At 55.5% G+C, this 19849-nt stretch overlaps 7 protein-coding genes across 7 annotated transcripts; 2 read left to right on the forward strand and 5 right to left on the reverse strand.

Moving 5' to 3' along the window:
* Positions 1-566: 566 nt before the first annotated feature.
* On the reverse strand, positions 567-3416 carry CYME_CMT374C (zinc-finger protein; the record flags this gene model as incomplete). Its single annotated transcript, XM_005539303.1, has 1 exon — positions 567-3416. The coding sequence occupies one exon, from the start codon at positions 3414-3416 to the stop codon at positions 567-569; it is 2850 nt and encodes a 949-aa protein (XP_005539360.1).
* Positions 3417-4919: 1503 nt separating this feature from the next.
* On the forward strand, positions 4920-6578 carry CYME_CMT375C (hypothetical protein, conserved; the record flags this gene model as incomplete). Its single annotated transcript, XM_005539304.1, has 1 exon — positions 4920-6578. The coding sequence occupies one exon, from the start codon at positions 4920-4922 to the stop codon at positions 6576-6578; it is 1659 nt and encodes a 552-aa protein (XP_005539361.1).
* A 2770-nt stretch (positions 6579-9348) lies between these two features.
* Positions 9349-10266, reverse strand: CYME_CMT376C (exosome complex exonuclease Rrp4; the record flags this gene model as incomplete). Its single annotated transcript, XM_005539305.1, has 1 exon — positions 9349-10266. One exon carries the CDS (start codon positions 10264-10266, stop codon positions 9349-9351), a length of 918 nt encoding a protein of 305 aa, XP_005539362.1.
* A 1574-nt stretch (positions 10267-11840) lies between these two features.
* CYME_CMT377C (hypothetical protein) lies at positions 11841-13454 on the reverse strand (the record flags this gene model as incomplete). Its single annotated transcript, XM_005539306.1, has 1 exon — positions 11841-13454. One exon carries the CDS (start codon positions 13452-13454, stop codon positions 11841-11843), a length of 1614 nt encoding a protein of 537 aa, XP_005539363.1.
* A 2174-nt stretch (positions 13455-15628) lies between these two features.
* Positions 15629-16174, reverse strand: CYME_CMT378C (mitochondrial ribosomal protein L11 precursor; the record flags this gene model as incomplete). Its single annotated transcript, XM_005539307.1, has 1 exon — positions 15629-16174. The coding sequence occupies one exon, from the start codon at positions 16172-16174 to the stop codon at positions 15629-15631; it is 546 nt and encodes a 181-aa protein (XP_005539364.1).
* A 215-nt stretch (positions 16175-16389) lies between these two features.
* CYME_CMT379C (20S core proteasome subunit alpha 4) lies at positions 16390-17238 on the forward strand (the record flags this gene model as incomplete). Its single annotated transcript, XM_005539308.1, has 1 exon — positions 16390-17238. The coding sequence occupies one exon, from the start codon at positions 16390-16392 to the stop codon at positions 17236-17238; it is 849 nt and encodes a 282-aa protein (XP_005539365.1).
* A 526-nt stretch (positions 17239-17764) lies between these two features.
* On the reverse strand, positions 17765-19093 carry CYME_CMT380C (tRNA (5-methylaminomethyl-2-thiouridylate)-methyltransferase; the record flags this gene model as incomplete). Its single annotated transcript, XM_005539309.1, has 1 exon — positions 17765-19093. The coding sequence occupies one exon, from the start codon at positions 19091-19093 to the stop codon at positions 17765-17767; it is 1329 nt and encodes a 442-aa protein (XP_005539366.1).
* Positions 19094-19849: the final 756 nt, after the last annotated feature.

Consider the following 19849-nt stretch of genomic DNA (forward strand, 5'->3'; position numbering starts at 1 on the left):
ACAACACACACACACACACACACAGATACGCTCGTCTACACAATGTGAGGGTGCGCGCGCTCAACCAGCGACGTGCCGCGTGGCGCAGTGCGTTAACGGGTACGTGTCTGGTGTGGTGGAGCGTCCAAGCCGTCGCAGCGGTATTACGAGGACCCTGCGCACTTGACGGGCAATGCACGTGAGTCGGGAAATGGTCTTACGAATCCTTTGAAACGTACGCTGGAGAAAACAGTTTGCAGAAGAAAGCTTCTGAGTTGTCACGTTCTGTGTACGTGTCGCGGCTATGAACTGGGAGGAGGTTAGCGTTCCCGCTCGGCAGTGCGTGCAGCCCGCGCACGCATAAGAACGGCAAAAAAGTACCATGTCGAAAGTTTGCCGCGGAAAGAATCAAATCGTGCCGTGCCGCACGAATCGCTACGTGAATCGATCGGCACTTGTAAATATTCGGGCTTCTCCAAACTGGGTAATGCATGTTACATCCCAGTGGAAACAGTGATATTCTCCCGAGTATTTGCTTCCACACGATTTCCTTTTTGGCACACAAGCTAGCAATACCTTTTATGAGGCTAGGACGCGGATGACTCTGGGGAGCGTGTCGCAGCGATATCCTTCAGTTGCGTCTTGGCAGCTAGACGACGCTGGGCATCACGCTCGTGTTCCCAGGCGAAACCCCTGCGACCAATCCAAACGCCTCGCTCAAGGCGTTGCGCTTGATGTTCACGCGCTAGCTGTGCAACATGAAGCACCTTTCCACCGCGACCCGGTTCGAACAGCGTGCCACCATCAAAGCGCGTTGCCTGTGCACTGCTGCTCACCGCAGACCGTCCTGCATTGCACGACTGCTGTGGCGTGCCGGGGGATTCAACGCCCCCGACACGCATCATGGCAAGTGCATTCTCCGTATCCGAAATGGAATTCGACAGGTTGTGCGCACCTTCTCCGGGTGCCGATGCATCGATACGCGCTGATGCCGATAGCCTGCCTCGCCGCTCCGTCGCGGACGCATGCGTTGAGGCATCTGCCGCAGCCGCTGGTGTCGACGTCCGACGCAGGCACGGAAACGCGTCGGGCCCCGGCGGTATTTGGGCACGGGCACGAGCATTGCTCGACAACTGATGAGCATTCGTGTTCCTGACGACACTGGAAAGCGTTCGTGTCGCAGGAAGATTCCCTGCAGGCGGCGCTTCATTTGATTGGACCCGAGGGTGCGCGGCCAGCGCTCTACAGGCAGCGAAGAGCGCTTCTCGCAGTCGCGGATCGGGCTGTAGTGCGCACATTTCGAATAAGATAGCCGCAGCTACCGACCTGGATGCGCCGCTTTCCATTAAAAGGCGTTCGAGTGCCTGAACGCATGCTCCCGCTTGGAGTTCCCCACGCACCAGGCGCTCACAGTGCGCGCAGAACGCTAGCCAGCTCTCCTGACCCCCGGGAGACTCCGCTCGCAGGAGCGCCTTGACGCGCTCAAGCAGCCGTGCACCGCGTCGCATGGCTTCCTCTTCTGTTTTCGGAATCGGATGCATTGCATGATCAGCAGCGGTCCTGAATTCAGCATCTCCAGCACGCTGGCTTTGGACGTCTCGACTGGAATGAGCGACCTCTGTGTCGAGCGCTTGACGCTGCCGATGATTGGTGCCAATACCCGGATTACTTGTTGCAAACCTGGGGTCACTGTTGCTGGCATTCGTCTCGTATGGTCGATATCGGGCGTCCGCTGCATGTGCCATAGAGTCACACGGCAGGGTATCGTGATCGGTGCGAGGTCGCTGGTCGACAGTCTGCCGTTGCCTGTTGCGGCTTTCCGATGTCTCAGGGGTTCTGCGCAGGGCGACCTGCTCCGTCGTCGATTCTGTCGCACTGGCGTATACCACAGCAGAACCCGAAAAGCCTCGTCGACGTGCTGCTGTGATGGTTGGTTCATCCCTTCGGTGGATGATTCCGTCATACTGTCGAGCGCTACTCGTCTCGCTGACGTTCCAGGAACTCTGTCCTGAACGCTGCTGCTGCTGCTGCTGCTGCTGAAGCTCCTGAAATCGGAACGTTCGGCCCAAGGCTGTTGCGCTCGAAGCGGTACTCTGATGCGCCCCCGGACAGGCACGCCGCTGATGCGCTTGCAGATCCAGAAGCGTTGCGAACGCCAGACCACGACAGCTTGGGGCATCGCAAACATAATGTGCAGAACGATAGTGCTCCTCGAGTGCTTCAAAATTGCGATAGTACACATACTGAATCCCATCTCTTTCACATAACGCACAGGTTTCATGCGACTGGGTCAGATGCTCGTAGAGCGCATCATCATCGTAGTAGAATCTCTTGCAAAACCGGCATTCAGCGTGTTCGGATCGCAGGTGATCCCGCAAGGTTCCATCCCGCGAACCGCCAGACATTCGCTCTTCTGGTGATGATCGAGCAGCTCGGGAATGTACTGCTTTCGTTCGTACAGGATACAACCGCAGCTCTGCCCAGTACTTACGACCAGAGCCGGCACAGACCTCACAAAGAGCATAACTGGGATGCGTCTTCTGCACATGGCGTCGCAGTCCCGACGGACTCGCACTCTGGAAGCCGCAAGCAGGACAAGTGGGAATCTGCAGGGCGCGCATTTGCTCCCATGCTGTTCGATTTGAGTACTTCATGGCGGCTGTTGCGTCCCACATGTCCTGCGCGATATCGGGGTTGCTGTCTGTGGTTGCATCCTGTTTCAGCTCCGGGGACGATTGCATTTCACCCGCAGGTATGACAAGCATTTCCTCTAGGTCCTGATTGCAGACCACACAACGACGAAGACGATAGAGGCATCGTATGCGATGTGCACAGAGTAAGCAGATTCGATGTGCACACGAGCCAATCGCCCAGAAGGTTGCTCGCTCCCGACACACGAGGCACACCGACTCGGACCCGGTTTCAGCACGCGAGTCGCTCAGTTCTGTGCTGGAGCAGGCGGGAGCTACCGTTTGACCAAAGCCTAGCGGTCTTTCTCTGAGCGAGCTCACTGCTGGCTCTTGAGCGTCGTCTGAGGGACCCCTGGGCGCGGAACTCGGCTCCGTCCTGTTGTTGCTCGTTTCCAAACGGCCTCCTTTGTTAGCTGGAGCAGGACGCTGTTGTTGTCGTCGTTGCTGCTGCTCGTTCGGCGCAGTTGCGGACCGATGGCTTCGTGGAGTTGGTCCAGGAGACCGATGCGACTCGGCAGCACTCGCAAAGCCTGTAGCTTCACCTCGGGACGCCTTGTCGCCAATCGACTTGTGCTCACACGCTGCTGCTGATGTGTGCTCTTTTTCGTGAGAATCTGCTCTAGTTGAACCGATCCTACTCCAGGTTCCTTCCAAACGGGGCTCACTTGTTGATGGTGTGTCTGTTGTTGAGTTCGAATCGTGTGTAGCCTTTGACTGTGTAGCAAAAGACTGCAGGCGTTCCCACATAGCACAAGCCTTCAACAGAAAACTGAACCCTTGTAAGTTGTAAGAGTTGTAACAGAGCTGACAGCAGCGCCGTGGAGCTCAGACAAGAACACCTAGAGTGCTCGCAAGAAGCACAAACTTGAGTGTTTCGGGCGCCTCAAGATAGTCGGACAAAAAGCTCAACCAGCACGAAAAATCGGCATCTACTGTACCAGGTCGAATCGGGAGGCGCAGGGTCGTTGTTCACGAACTGATGCTCTGTCCTCTATAGATATATATGTCGCAAAATGATAGACCATGGACTTGTGCGCCGCATGTGTTGCCGCGGGCCCCCCGTAGAGCCCCGCTGCGCTTAGCAGGCACCCGTGTTCGTGACTGAGTATCTACGCGAAGATTGGTCCAGCAACCTTGAAGCAGAGGCGCTGTGCATCGACTTCCGAGTAAGACATCCCAAAAATAACAGCAGAGTCACGAGTGAGCGGGATACTACGCATAATCATAAACTTACATGATTTACTTGTCGACAGGATTCTTGTATGCGCGTCTGCGTCGTGTACCCGGAAAAGCAGCGCGTTCCACTGACACAGAGATCGTCGAGTATAGTACATGAGATTACATTTTCTCAGTGCGGCATGGATGCATCGAACGTATTGCCCAGCTGTCAAAGAGCGGGACGGGACGTGGAGGCTCTATTTGAGTACTTCGACATGCACAGAACCCCGTGCCCGACATTTCTTGAGTCGTTCTCTTTAGTGCAGGACTGACACATTGCTTCCGACGCCGCCGGATATGGAATCGCTTAAAGCCATCACATGACGAACCACAAATCGTACGATCAAGTCTAATTGGTCAGCAATTGGCGAGGCAGCAACGACAGCGGCAGCGGCGAGCTCATCGCTCGCAGCCCCGTGCTTTCCCCTGATAAAGCGTTGACCCGTCCGAAAAGACTTTTGGATGTGCGAGCGCCTCCCAATGAACTGTGGTGCAAATACTTTGCCTTTGATGGACGCTATCAGCTTTCATTACCTATAGATTCGCGGTTTTGCATGGCGGACGAGCATGGTACTGTGATCCCGCTATAGCGCAGAGGTGCCGCACAAAGCAGGGCGCTTCAGCGGGACGTCGCGGGTATGTGCACGAGCCCTCTGGTGCATTCTTCTTCTGGAACGCGTCGATCCCAGGAGGCGCGCAAATGCGCATCGCTGCAGATCGTTTGAACATACAGCATCCCTTTGACCGGTTTATCCATTATTTCACCATATTTTCCATGCTTCTGTCAAGAGGCCGTAACCCGACGTGTGCGCATGCGCAACTTTGTATTGCGGGCTTGTTTCGTGAGACGCTGCCACAGACAAGCGTTTTCAGCAGTTGCATACGCGTCTCAGTATCGCTCTTTCTCTCGTTTAGGGTTATCTTGGCGGCTTGGACGTTTTGGATTTTGTTGTCCCTAATTTGATACGCGTCTAGGGACTGGTCTCGGCTCTTTGAAGTGGTGCACGTAGCCAAACCTAGCTGCTGCGCACAATGAACGGCCACGCACAGGGAAACACGCTCGGGACGCAACCGTTGGGCCCTCCGCAGTTCATCGGTTCACGAATCTCTTTGCTTTCGAAAATGAACGTCCGCTACGAGGGTGTTTTATACAGTATCAACGCGCAGGACAGCACGGTGCAACTGCAGAACGTGCGCTGTTACGGCACGGAGGATCGCGTGCGGCCGGACGGAGGCCCGCCGGTCCCGCCCTCCCTTGATATCTACAGCTTTATCGTTTTTCGGGGTGCGGACATTCAGGACTTGAAGGTGGTCGTGCCGGCGCCAGTCGCACCGCCGCAACTGCCGCCGCAGCAGGGAGCGTCGCTGCAGTCTGTCGCGCCCCCTGCGCCGCCCCATGGATACCCCCCGGGGACGGCGCCATCGTCCATGATGGGTCCACCGTATTTCCCTCCATACGGAGGCAACATGATGCCGACCACAAACGCTTCAGGAGGACACGCGGCCTGGTCCGCGGGCAGCTCGCTGCCGATGCCTCAGGCCCCGCCGCAGACGTTCGCGCCTCCTCGATCGGATACGACCTCGTACGGGCAGCCGTACCCGCAGCAGCCGAGCTATCGCTATGATGTGCCTCCTGTTCAACAAGCACTCCAGGGCTATCCGGGGGCGCCCCTGCCTACATTTATGGGATCTGCGGTTGATTGGGAGGATCGCCCGTCGCCGAGTGCTGGCGCACCAGTCCCAGGCAGAAATGTGATTGAGAATCCACCATCTGGCCGAGGCAGTGATACTGAAATCAATAAGGAAAGCACCGCTGTGACCGCTACTCGGCAGTCACAGGCCGAGCCTTCCGCAACACGTGTTCCAGTCGGGAATGAGGACATGCACATGGATCCCAAAAGACATCCCGAGCAGCAAAATGAGCCAAGAAGCACGAAGCAGGAGGAGTGGAAGAGCAAGGAAACCACCGGCGAGGGCCCGGAAAGGAAGACGTATGGGCGCCCTGTGAACCCAACCAGAAGTGATCGCAGAGAGCCTGAAGCGACGACAAAGCCTCCCGCACCGAACGGGCGCTTCCGCAGGCAGATGCAGCGAAGCACTGGTGCTGCTGATCGCCACGCTGGCGACACGAATCATAGACATGGACAGCATCTGCATGACACTACTCGGAGAGGAAGCGGGCCGAGCAATACGAGAACACATTGGACCCGTCGCCAATCGTCGACGCCCGCGGCTATCGAAGAGTTCGATTTCGAATCCATGCGTGAGAAACTGCAAAAATCTCTGCTGATTGAAGAAGAGGTTCTGAAAAAAATACGCGAACAACCGAAAAAATACGATAAGAACAAATCGTTTTTCGACTCTCTAGGCGACGAGACTGCATCTGAGGTGCTTGCACCCCCAGCGGGTAGCGAATCCGTCACCAGTGACGGTGCTCAACTCAGCGAAAGACCCAAAGCAACGCAGCGCTCTTCCGATGCAAAGAATGTTGAAACCTTCGGCGAGGCGGCGATTCGTCTCCGTCGCCAACGGAGTCGAAACAGCGGACATGCTCGCCAGTACAGAAGACCTCCCGACGGACGCCCAACGAATCGGCAACGAGTGCCCGCGTCGAGAGGCGATGCAGCCCCGAAGCGCGCTGCACCACCGGAGGCGTCCACGCGCGATGCAGAGCCTGCAGTCTCCGTGTAGAGGAGCGGGCTCCAGCACGCACTGTCTCTGGGATGGTGCACGAAGCGCGTCGCCAGGCTCGATGCATCACCGCAACAAAGCATCGTAAACTGTGCTTCCGGGTGGTACCTTGGGAATATAGGGTGCTTGGCGAGCATCCGCGAATATCGCTTCTACTAGTTGCTGGATATCGTTCGCCGTCTGGAGTCAGTTGCACTAGGGCAGCGAACGATCGCGCTGCGATTGCCCTGGTTGCAGACTGCTTCTGATCCGTGAACGCTCAAGCGACAGCAGCAGCAGCAGCAGCAGCAGCAGCCGTCGTCGTCGTCGTCGTCGTTTTGGAGCTGGGCATCGAAATCCTTCAATACGATCGTCAAGCGTGCACGCTTTGTCACTTGTGACGTTCATGCTGGCAACTCATGACGTGCAGCAGACAATATGCCGTGATCGCTGGACAGCGTCGATATGCTGGACTGGCTCGCGACTGGCGCAGGACGCCGAGAACGCCCTTGTCGCACGGCGGCATGCGTACCCTGCACCCTTCTCAGATGCAGGTGCAATACTGAACTGCTTGCTCTGTGTGTGCTTTTCGATTTTCTCGAACTTTTTTTTCGATGTATGACTTGGCAGACCAAATACAGCAATGAAGGCAAACGGGTTCATTCATAATTTTCGGACACCTGGTTGTTTACTGCTGGTCGTGCGTTAGACGTTTTGCCGCTGGAATTCGTTACGTCACTGGAATCAGGATGATTGGCAATGCTTACGAAAAGTGTCCGTAAAATAATCGATATCAATATCCAGTGCAGACTTAAAAGCCCCACCTCTTTTCCCTACATAGAGCTTGCTCAGAATATGTATTTTTCAGACTTTCGATCTTTATCACAAAAAGCAACTCGTGAGGGTAGGGATTTCCACCGCTGGACTGACGACCACGAAAAACTCGACTCTGTTCCTGGTCGACTTGTTCACAAACCCATACCGAAACTTCACAGCACCTCTCAGGTCAACTGATAATCTCCGCCGTTCTGAACCCAAATCATGCTCTGCTGGTGGCCATCGGTGAAACGCCATTCGACAACCGAGTGAACCCTCGAACGGGATCTTGTCCAAGAGGCTCCCGTCTCTTCTTTTCGCATCGAAAGGGGTCATTGGCTCGGACTTGGGTCACCGCTTTGCACGGAGAATGCATAGCGGGATCAGCAGTTGCCGAATGGATCTCGAGCCTGAATTTCCGTCCCGATTACGCAGTTCATCGTGGACAACATCGCGTACCATATGTATCCTCTATGGAGTCGAACGGCGTGCGCAGCAGACAGAGTACTCGGCGAGGGGATGCCCCAGAAGAAGGCCTGTGATCCTAGGGTACGGCACTGGGCGCGGAAACCGAGCAGACCATCGAGTCGCGCCTGCTGTAGCCGCGAGCGGCATGTGCTGGGCGCTGAACCGAACGTTCACGCGCAACAGAGCATCGCTCGGAGCGTAAGCTATGGTGGACATGTGGGAACACTTGCCCCAGTCTAGAGTCATCACTATAAAGCGAGCACAGATGCTGTACGCAAAGAAGATGGAAATCGCAAGCGAAGCACAGAGCGCAACGACCGTTTGTGAATGAAATGCGTCGACAAGAGTTGGAATCGGCACACTCGGGGCTCGAACATCACCATGAATATCCTTCGAGTGCTGTCGCAAGAGCTGGATGGATACCTGCGACTGACAGATTCAACGCCGGAGATAAGAGAGACGAAAGACCATTCGAAGAAAAGCTCCCATTTGCTTTTGTTGATTGAAATGGGAAGCGATTCGAAGTTGAATGTGGACGCCCTAGTTAGCCAAGTGCACCCATTCTATTTGATGCTGACGTGGGTGTAGCGCCTCGACTATCCGCTGCAAGCGGTCTGCTCTGCACCGCGCGATCAGCAGTGCGTGAAATAGTCCATGACACGACTTCAGCAGGAAACATGGATTCGTAAGCTGCTCAGGGTACAGGTTCCCGCTCTTGCCCGGCAATGTCGAGCCAACCCGTGCGGTATTGAGATCAATCCAGACCTGCAGCATCTCCGCCGAATACCTAGGTTCATCGGGTGTGTGGTTCCGGTACACATACCGTCTCCAGCTTCAGTGCCGTGCTACACGAGCGCGTTGGAGATTGGGTGCAAGGAAAGCGATCCTCCTTGGAAACGAACCAAAAAATATACGGAACGCATCGGCCTCCGCGAACGACCCAGCTTGCGACCCGCTGCAAAGCTTCTAGCGCCCTTTACAGGAACAGAAACACTTTTCCCGAGCTGTTTTCTGAAAGGAAACCCTCTTCCCGGTATGCCTCACTGCGAAGCGGGCCACCGGGCAGAAACTTCCCTCCCCGGACACTCCGTCGGAATGAGCGGATGCCCACTGCAGCTTATCGCTAGGCACTCATCGTGTAGGATCGATGCGTCGGAGCGGAATCCCGGGATGCGCCACTGATTTCGGCAGCTACGATGAATCCCGCCGCTCCGTTCCATACCCCAAAGAAAATGCGCATGCTGCAGACCGCTCTCTCCGACGGGGCCAGAAATTCCATTCTTCGGATAACTGTCTGAGAACCGAGCCTCGCGCCCACGCTTGCGGTGAAGGTATATGATGCGCCGTCGCCGCCGCTGCAGTCGCTATCACGCAAAGACAGAGCGGCTCCGAGGCGCAGGTACGGTCATCCGCATGCGCAGTACACTGTTCGGGCGTGGCGTACGTAGTGCTGTGCATTTCAGAGTCGAGCGCTGGGCCCGCCATAGTGCTCGCTCGCCAACGAGCTCTATTCGCCAAGCATCTTTTGCATGGCTTGAAGAAAACGAGGTTCGAGCATCGCAGCTGGATCAGTGACTGCACCAGCTGCGAAAACATATCGAATGCTTTCGATCGAAACATTCAGTGAGAGCATGCTCAGCACAAGCACGGCATTCCGCGCTCGACAGAGCGCCTCGGCGTCGCCCGTCGTCAGCAGCGACGTCGACGTGGGCTCCGCTTCATCTGCTACCGCACCAGCGCGGTCTGTTTCCTCAGGATTCCAATAAATCCAGATGTAACCATTGACACCAAGTACAACCCAAAGATGCGGATAACCGAGGCTGGCAAATGCTCGACCAGTGCGGCGAATCAGTCCAGGCGGAACGGACACGAAGACGCCGAACTGGCTGAGGCGACCGAACTTATCCTCGAGGCGCGTATGCAGCATAATGGAGCCGTCTGCTTTGATTTCCTGAACCTCAGCAGCGATGAGATCGGTTTCGGCGTAAAAAGCCCGCATATTAAGTTCGTCCTCCCTGGTGCGGCGGCGTTGCACCGCTCCCGGTAAACGGATCGCGAAGAGCGTGAGCACCGCATCTTGTCGTGCTTGGATATCTACTTTCCACCGACGCGAGGCCGGCAGCACCTGAGCGATTCGACCAACGACAACGTCACCAACGTTGGGAACATAACGCCCTCGCCAGGACCGAATGGTGACCAGTTTGTTGATGCGTTCGACCGTGCCTGCCAAGGTTGCCCGCAATACTTTTGATTCGTCACTAGGTGTCCAGAATATTCCATGACCTCTGAGCGTATTTTGTTCCGGGGCGTAAATAGCATCCCCCGGAAGAGCCAGTGATGCTGCAGGTGCAACCTTTGGTAGGGGGATACGTTGTTCCAACGGGGTATGGAAGCGGCCGTTTGCGGTGGCTTTTTGCTCTTCCATGCCCCCTGGATCACAGCTTGTAACAAAGCTGCAGCTCGCCACCGGCAAGAATGAAGTGAGCAAGCGCTTTCTTGCACTTGTGCAGCCCGAACGAAATCAGTAGCTCCTGACGGAGCGCAGGTCTCCGAGTGGACCTCCAGCGTGCGCTTTCCCAGGAACCGCAGCGGCACGTCAGTGTCAAAGCGACTCTACCGATTTAGAAGGCCCTTGGTAGGAGCGACGAATAGCCACGACCAGCTCCAGCAGGTCGTTCGAACTACAACGCGAAGTCGGCTGAAGCACCACGTCCCAAGAGAATGTTGCAGCAGAGATTTCCAAGTATCAACACGGGTAACACAAAGCACTGACGACGACGAGCTCTGAACGCGATTCGCAGGTCCGTCACCCTGTGTTCCGCAAGTGCTAACAGACTTGTGACAGTTGTGGGAGGTGGCCTCAAAGCCGCGAGCACCCGGCTCCTGAAACGCTTTCTTATCGCCTTGTTTCGTTGCAGCGATACGCTGACGCTCGCTGCGCTCCAGCTATGACCATCGTTGAGCGCAGCGCTGAGCAGCGGCAGCGTATCCCGCGGGCAAGGTCCCCGATGTTTATGATATACGATTTCTCAGTCTACTCAAGATTCCCCAGGTGTGTAAGCTCTACTCGTATTCGGTGCAGAGACTGCAGTCTCATAAGAAACGCAATCACATTACACGGAACCTTGTGTGACGCTCTCCCAGGCACACCCCCTTGAACCGACGATACACCGGAGGTCGACCCTGCCGATGCATTTGATGCAACGTCGAATGCGGAGTCGCGGTCGCCCGTGAGAGACACCACCATGACTTTGTCATGCCTTTGTGAGCGGCGGTCGAGGCAGGCAACCAACGTTCTTCGCCACAGCGCGCACATATACGCTCCCAAACTCCAGCTGTTTTCCTTGAGCATCGAGCAGTTTATCCCCAGTTTTTTTGTTCGATATCGTTCAGCAAGCACTCCTGGGTCACGCTCTTTTTCCAGTTAACACCGCATACACGTTACTGACCTACGGTTCAGAACGGTGGTGGTGATGATGATGATGATGATGATGATGGGCCTCGCGGCATTCCATAACCTGCTTTCGCCCAAGGGCGCAGGCTGCACAGACCCAGCACGACTTCGTTGACGAAGCGCAACACGTCTCAGGATGCGACATGCCTGGGCCGGGGCGCGCAGTGCTCGTCACCAAAGCGTCTACAGCACGCGACTGGAACGTGCCCGCCAACGCCTCTGTTCAGGAAGCGGAGCGCGTTTTGAACGCTGACTCGGTCGTCTCCGACGTTGACGTAACGAGATAAAATCAGATCCATCATTCGATGACACCTATCACGGAACGCTGTTTCGAAGCGACATAGGTACATTGCACTGCCACTCTTATCTTATAACGTTTCCGGCTTCTCCCAAGGGCATCATATAAGCAGCAGTCCAGTTAGCAAGCTGTGCAGCATATTACCACGACGGCAAAATCGGCTTGTCGCGTCTCTGCTTTCGAGCAAGCATGCACGTCGGGTGCTTGCCAGCGCACCAAAAAAATGCACATGACGGGCAGATACATGTTAGGGGGCTTCAATCATGTCGACAGAAAACTTTTCAAATCGACTGCGAACTTTTGGTTCACGTATTTCAATTTGCGGTGAGGAAATGATGTCATCTGCGTCTTCCAGTACGTCACCCACTTCAAAGCCCAGTCGCCGCAGTGAATCATACACAGTTGAGAACACTCGACTCAAGGCGATATAGGCGTTGGAGGTCGTCTGCGCCAACGCTGCAGCCAAGCCACCAACGCGAGCAGTTGTTTCGACGAGATTCGGCGGCGACCGAAGCAGCAGTTCCTCGTCTTGCGGGCTTACCGCTAGCGCAACCTGTGTCAGCCAATGAAAATCCAGGGGAAGCTTCTCACGATATACATCTCGAGTTCGCAACTGTCGCCGAATATAGACAATCGCTTGCACGACGCTATGGTTGACCGTCCGAGGATCCTGCAAGCGACGAATCTCCCATGCAGCTGCAGCAGCGTACAGCACGAGCCAGATCGCCTCGAGATCTGCGGCGGAGACCTCCCCAATAATCGAATCAACAGCGTATTCTAACGTCTCCACAGAGCTTCCGAGAACCGTATCCAGAAGCATCTGCACGGTGCGCTCAGCATGGTTGAGTGCGCGCATGAGCGGTGCGTCAATAATGCGGACGCTCTGTTGTGCGCGAAAAGCGAGCAAGGTCAAGCGGTCCCGCTCCTCGGAGTTTCCACGATGCTCTGCAAGCAGACGCGATGCACTGAGACCGTAGAAGAAGCGATTATCAAAGTAGTGACGGTTTGCAGCAACAGCGGTAAGGGCCTGCTCACTGAGGCCTTGGAGCGCAACCCGCTGGACCGCGGCATATGGGGGCTCTCCTGTCGATGCCGCGCGCGCGTTTTCCAAACGCGACAAGTCTTCATCCCGTAGAAGCAACTTCTCTGCAAATACCAGCAGCTCTCTGAACTGGTAGCTCATGGGCGCTCTATTTCTGCGCAGCTTATCAGCGGAAAGTTGCAGCGCCTGTGCCACGCGCAGCAGCTCTTGATTCGAACGCAGACTTATTCCGGATAAGAGCTTCTGGAGCGCCTCTTCAGCCTGCGGCTGCTCCAAAAGCAACTCGTGTCGTTCATCGGTCTGGAGAGCCCCTGAACCGTTCATATCAGAACGCAAGTTCGCCAGGTGCCTACCGTTGCGGCCTTCGAACTCGCCGTCCTCGGCGTCGTTCAACGCTGGCCCGTAGTTAGGCTCGGTCTCTAGTCGGTGACTGTTTTCATCGTTCCAGTTCTCAGCATCTTGCGGTTCGAGCTCGCTGTGCGTGCGCGACGCCGCTTGCTCAGCACGCTCCTGTCGCGGTGCGCCTGCTGGCTGTTGCCGAGCGCCCGTCGTAGCGCCATCACCTCCGCCCGGTTTGCGCTTCGCTCTCGTTCTTCCCTTTTTCGCGAGAGCAACGAGCTCTCCCGCTCTTGTCGCAGTAGTCAGTCCTGTTCGCGCACGCTCCGACACGTTCCAGAACGGGTGACGCAGCCGCGGTTGTGGTAGCGTGCGCCAGCGACCGGAGTGCCGCTCTTGCTGAACCCAGCGGTGCGCTCTTAGCCCAAGTGAAGCCGTTCCGGCTTCCAAGGGGAGCAAGTTTCCTGGAAAGAAACAGAGCATACCTCCGGTATGACGCACGGTGCTCGCAGCCAACTCGTGGTGTCACTCACCTGCTGCGTGGTGCGTTCGCTCCAAACAACTGGGGCATCGATGAAGAGGATCCGCCAGAAGCGCAGACGGCTGTGCGCACCCGGCGACAACGACGCGTTTTGAGGCATTGAGGCACCTGGCTGCGTCTGCGTCATACGTCTGGCTCGAAGCGTCGGTTCGATGCCGTTCAGTAAGGGGAAGCGCAGCACTATCGTTGGAATGTGGTTATTCTGGTTCCGAGCTACGATCCTGTGCCCCACAGAAAGAGGATCAATGGCCTCGTGCTCGGAGCTGCGGCATGGCGTATCCCGAATGCGTCAGGTTACAACGCATAGCATTGAGGTTCGTCGCGGAAAACATCGAGCAACTTTGCATCCAGTGCATAACAAGCCTCACCCGATACACTGGAATGTAGACTCGCGCAGAAGAAGCGGTAGCTCTGCGCTTCCGCTTTTATGAGTGAAGTTTCGAGCGGTGCTCGCGAATCAATGATCCACGGCTGCATGGGGGTGCGTATGTCGTGCGATGTTACGTTGGGAGTGTGACAGAAAGTCCAGACTTCTTTACCTGGTCCAGAAGGATAAGCCCGAATGCCAATATTCTGTGTTTCCCCACGCTACCGCGTTTTGTTCGGAGACAGCATCACAAAGCGAACGCCGATGCAGCAGCGGAGCCGCAGCGAGCGTCACGTTGAGCGCCCGAGCGTGCCGTTCTGCATGCGCTGCAACACGAGGCTCGCCTTCCCCAACTACAGCCGCCAAGAAACAGTTGATAGAACAGAGGAATCATCGGACGCGGAAAGCGCGCGGAACACCTAGTCCTAAATTCGTCTCACGTGGATTTGACCCCCATTTGTCCAGCTGCAACCAGCTTGAGACGCTGTAACACCCTTAGGCGCCATTTCCGGACGAACAGATGAGTGCACGCCGCGTCCTACATAACTTCTTACTCTCTACATGCAGAGAGAAACTCGCGTCGAGCGGCCTGCTGAGCGTCACCAGCTACCTGTTGCTCGCCGAGGTTACCCACGAAAACAGCTAGACACGAGTCCATATACGCATAGCGATCCTGAATCGTTGGCAACGGCAGTAAAAGTGGTGTCTTTGACCCCGATACGCGCCAGCTTCCGTGCGACTGCACAAACGAATTCCGATCGTTTGACGGCCCGTTTCTTGATAAAAACTGAGGCAGCGGGCGACCGGTTGTAGCGTTCAATACTCGTATGACATCGCTCATATCACACTGGTCTGTTTGATGACATCACTCGTCCTAAGCAAAATAGACGAGCTGATTGAATATTGTCTCATGACGCTGCTTTCAGGGAGGTTTCTAGATGGCATCGATACCCCCTGAGGCACATCGCCGAACGCAGTCCCGTCATCAACCGTTGAGGTTCCACTGGGAACGCAGACGAATGCCGGACAGCTTGATCATGACAACGGGCCTGTTAAGCATCAACTCGAGAAGATGCTCTCGCTGGCGAGCTGGAATTTTCCGAGCGAATAATCATCTAGCAATGGTTGTCGTGGAAGATGAACATCTTTGCCTTTTTTGCTGGCTCGCTGTGAAGTGCGACCAAGCGTGTCGTCTAAATACACTGCGCACCTTCGAATCGTTCACCCCAAAAAAGCCCGCGGGCGCCAGACGAATAAGGAGCCGCATGGAAGGCGTAAGCGGTATCGACGCCGACACGATACCTTCAGCCGCTGTTCAGCACCTCAGCAAGGTGCCGCCCTGCCTCCTCTCGATATTGCTCCATAACTAAACTAGATTCCTGCAGGTCTTTATATAGAGCAGAAATCTGTACCATGTGATTTGTTCCAATAATCGCGCAGTCACGTTGCGGGCAATGGAGCGTAGCGGTCAACGTTCACATCGTCCGGTCCATTGGGAAAGCAGTTCGTGAACACGACGAACATGACACAATTCCGCAACCGTTCGAAACACCAAGATATTTGTTTCCATGGAGGGTGAAGTACGCCTCGCTTAGGAGCGCTGCTCCGTTTCTCTCTTGCCAGATTCGGAATTTTCCGAATACGCAAGGTTTCCGAATGCTTGTTGGTATCCGGCCAAGCGAAGCGCCCACCGCAGCTCGCAGACTCTCCAGCCTACATCGCTCATTAGAGCAAGGTAGCAGATTCTATTTACTCGCTCACGACATCTTTCCCAGGACTCGACTCTTTATTGTTCGCTGGCTGCTCTAGGACGCGATCGTCCACGATGCGCACGCCCATACTCCGCGCCGTGCCAATAATACTTTTGCATAGCGCCTGAAGACTCACGGTGCGCAGGTTATCGTCCTTTTGCTTTATTCGAGCCAACTCGTAAACAGCGGTAAGTGGTACAGGTTGACCAACGAAAGAGCGCCCCGGTTGTGAGCTGCCCTTTTCGACGCCCGCCAGGCGTCGGAGAAAGAAAGAGACTGGTGGCTGTCGAGTTTCAAAGCTGAAACTTCGATCCGTATAAGCCGCAATCAAAGTAGGTATTGGTACGCCGTCTTCCAGGTTTGCTGTTGCCTGGTTGAACTCTTTGCAGAACTGCGCGATGTTGACACCAGCCTGTCCGAGTCGCGGGCCGACCGGCGGACCCGGAGCAGCCTTCCCGGCGGGCAAAAGCATTCGCATACGTTGTCGTAGCACTTTCGGGGCACTTGATAGTGCTGTTTTCGACTTGCTTCTTGCGCTGCTCATTGACTAAACGTATCAGGAACTCGTCGTGGTTATTGCAACCGATACAAATAGGGCGCTATTCCGGTGAAATCGCTGCATGCACGTCAACGATGTCGTGTCCGATTACTGCCATATATTCCCTAAATCACCCGCTTTCGCCTCAACGCAGCAGACCTCGTCCCAATGACGCACACTATCCACCGACGATACACGTCGTACTTCTACAGACTGCAGCCATGTCGCGCTACGACCGCGCTATAACGGTTTTTTCTCCGGATGGTCACCTTTTCCAAGTAGAGTATGCACTTGAGGCCGTAAAAAAAGGTACTGCCGCGGTCGCAGTACGCAGCCCTGAGTCCGTGGTTTTCGCCGTTGAACGCAAAGCAACTGCGAAGCTACAGGACCCGCGAACGGTTCGCAAGATCGTGAAACTCGATCAACATCTTCTGATGACGTTTGCCGGCCTTACTGCTGATGCGCGTATACTCATCAACAGAGCTAGAATAGAGTGCCAATCGTATCGCCTGACTGTAGAGGACGCGCCCTCCGTGGAGTATATTGCAAAGTACGTGGCGCAGATTCAGCAGCGGTACACCCAGTCCGGAGGTGTTCGACCTTTCGGCATCTCAACGCTTATAGCTGGTTTTGACGAAGATGGACAACCACGCTTATTTCAAACTGAACCTGCTGGTACTTACCTTGAGTGGAAGGCGGCAGCGATCGGCCGTAACGCTAAAGTCGTGTTGGAGAAGCTGGAGAAGCTCTATCGCGAACCAACTGATACCGCGGCAAGTAGTGCTGCCACACCGCCGGAGCTGAACCCGGCGTCTGGTGACCCAATGGACGCGATTGTTGTGGATTCCGAGGCCGCAGCTCTGCGACTTGCGCTCTTATCTCTATTGGAAGTAGTCGAAAGCAGCAGCAAGAACATTGAGGTTGCCGTCGTTCGTAGGCGCGGCGACATCCACGTATTCTCTGATGAGCTCATCGCACAACACGTAACACAGATCGAAGAGGAAATCAAAGCTGCCGAGGAGTCAAAAAGTCAACGACCTGCGGAAGCGGATGCAGACGGAATGCTGTGAACTGGGTGCAAACATCTACATGGTGTGCTCTCCCGCAAAGCAGCTACCGCCACGAGCGCGAAAGGCGCCCGCATCGCCATCCATATCTGGTTTTGCCGCAAAATTCGGCATCGTCCATGGGGTTGTTCTTCTGCGGCGGATTCTGCACAAAAAAGGAGAAGGGGGTCTGTCATCCATTCGACGGGTATACTGTTGGAACCAGGCCCCTGCATCACTGAAGAGGCGCCGTTCCCACAACAGGCCACGAATGGTATACTCGTTACAAACGCAGCGGCAGTGCAGGTACCGAAGGAAATCTTTGCCAGACATCGACGGGTTCCCCTGCTGCGTTTGATGCTGGAAAAGGCCGCAATAGGCATTCACGCGTGCATCCTTCACGCCGTCACCGACAAGTCCTGAGTGGACCCTCTGGGGACAGTGCTGGTCAGGTATCTGTTGTTACCAGAGTAAAAGCGACTCTGCAGGTCTACGCAGCTGTCGGGCATATGCGGTCGCACTAGCATGCTGGATGTGTCCCGAATGGTGGCTAGCGCTCTGAACTCGCCCAAGAGCGTGCATCGGTGTTCGCTGAAAATTTGCATGCGGGTACTGTGGAGAAAAGTTCTTTCGCCACGGTCCAGTGTGGAATCTCGGCTGCATTGCGAATCAGACGCCGCACAAAACCTCCACCTACGCACTGGTCCTCGTCGTAGATTACAACCGCTTGACCTGGAGCAGTGACGGGCGCGCTTGCACTGCGACCTGGAACCAGAACGAGCAGCCGCTGTGGCGGCATCGCAGCGACGCGCACCCGCGGTTGTGCTCGATCATTGCTAGTTGCCAAAGAATCTGCTTCGAGGCGTCGAATAAGGCAGGAAAGCGGAGTCTGACGATACCACGCTTGAAACGAGAAACTTCGATGTAGCCAGCCAGCTGATTCTTTCAGATGCTGGTGTTCCATCCACGCGTTCCATAAATCGAAGGCTTCCACTTCGTAGCCCCAACAGGATAGAGCTGGATGAGAGCGTCCGGCGCAGACCGAGATGATGCCCCGCGCTGGGTCTTTGTCGCAAACATAAAAGGCCTGCGGGAGACCACCGATACCCGCACGCTGACCGATCGTTCGATAAGAGGATACACGGCCCAGTGTTCGGCCTGTATCGATATCGACGGCCGGCCAGAAGTCACCAGGCGGAGCAAATTCGTCCAAAATAGATGCTATAGATTTGTGGCGACCAATGAAGCAAATACCTCGACTTGAGGCTCGCGTTGCATTCGGCAGCCGTAGGTGACGAGCAAGCGCCCGTACCTCGTGTTTCTGCCAGTCCCCGAGAGGAAAGTGCAATTTCCGAAGAGCACTCGGATCAATACTTGCGAGAAAGTACGTCTGATCCTTGGCACGATCCAAGGCACGGTATAATTGACCTCCAGTGCAGCGGGCATAGTGTCCAGTGGCGAGTATGTCCGCCCGTTTGGCGACAACATCGAGTAGCGCTCCGAACTTTATATACCGATTGCAGGCCAAATCGGGATTAGGAGTCAGCCCTCGACGATACGCCTCTAACAGATGCGGTACGAAGACTGAATGCCAGTACTCCGCGCGTAAATCGATCTCCTGAAATTCATCCAGTCGCAGGAAATCCGCGACTCGTCGAGCGGCGAGCCGATCATCTCGATAGGTGCAGTCCTCGGCGTCGTCTCCGGTTCCCCATGAACGCATAAACACGCCTTTCACGCGATAGCCCGCTTGCTGCAAGAGCCAAGCACTTACAGCAGAGTCAACGCCGCCAGACAGCGCGACGATCATGGACTTGCCACGTGCGTCCGTAGACGTACCCACGCGATTCTTCAGAAGATTTCCATGAAATCGTTGCATTTGCACCAGAACGACCAAAAATGCAATGATGTGCTTTCCATCGAAGCTCTTGATCCGGAAAGTGCCTCCTCAGCGGCGGAGAGAGACACGCTGTGAAAGACAAGCGCGCTAACAACTCAAACGTGGCCCCTGGGCGAGCAGGCGCTGTCTGCCTCACACGCAGCAGCTGAGCTCTGAACACGGATTCGGGTGCTGGCAAGCGCTGTCCTGCCGTGGTAGTCAGCTTGTCGGCGAGCGACACTGGACAAGTAGCAAGCCACGAATATCTCTGTACGAGCAATCGTCGCACCGTCTAAGAGGATTTTGGATGCCAGGACCGTCCTCAGCAAGCACGCCTAGAGCGTTTCCTAGCACTGCGTGATACTTGCCCGATCGCGAGCGTGTTTACCGACGCCCTCCGTGCTGTAGAGAAACGGCTGTCTGTACGCTCCAATTTTCAACACTGCACCATACAATATATCCAGCTGTCTTCACGCTCCCTTCTGTGTCGGTTTCTCGGAAGGCAGCGAGCGCCCGCGCAGCTCCAGACCTGTTAATGGTTCAGATGAAACTGTTCCAGCAGCGAACCTGCTCACCTTTCGAAATCCACGCTGATCGTACTTTTTCGCTATTCACACTGTTGCTGACAGACCAACGACGACTTTATCCGCGGTTGTTAAAACCAGAGCGCAACCGTTCTGTTGCCATACAAGGGCAGTCTTACGACGTCTATGAGCGCCCCGCTTTACCGTACACATGCTACGATCGCGATTTCAG

The sequence above is a fragment of the Cyanidioschyzon merolae genome, chromosome 20 (genome assembly GCF_000091205.1).
Source record: "Cyanidioschyzon merolae strain 10D DNA, chromosome 20, complete genome".
Lineage (NCBI taxonomy): Eukaryota > Rhodophyta > Bangiophyceae > Cyanidiales > Cyanidiaceae > Cyanidioschyzon > Cyanidioschyzon merolae.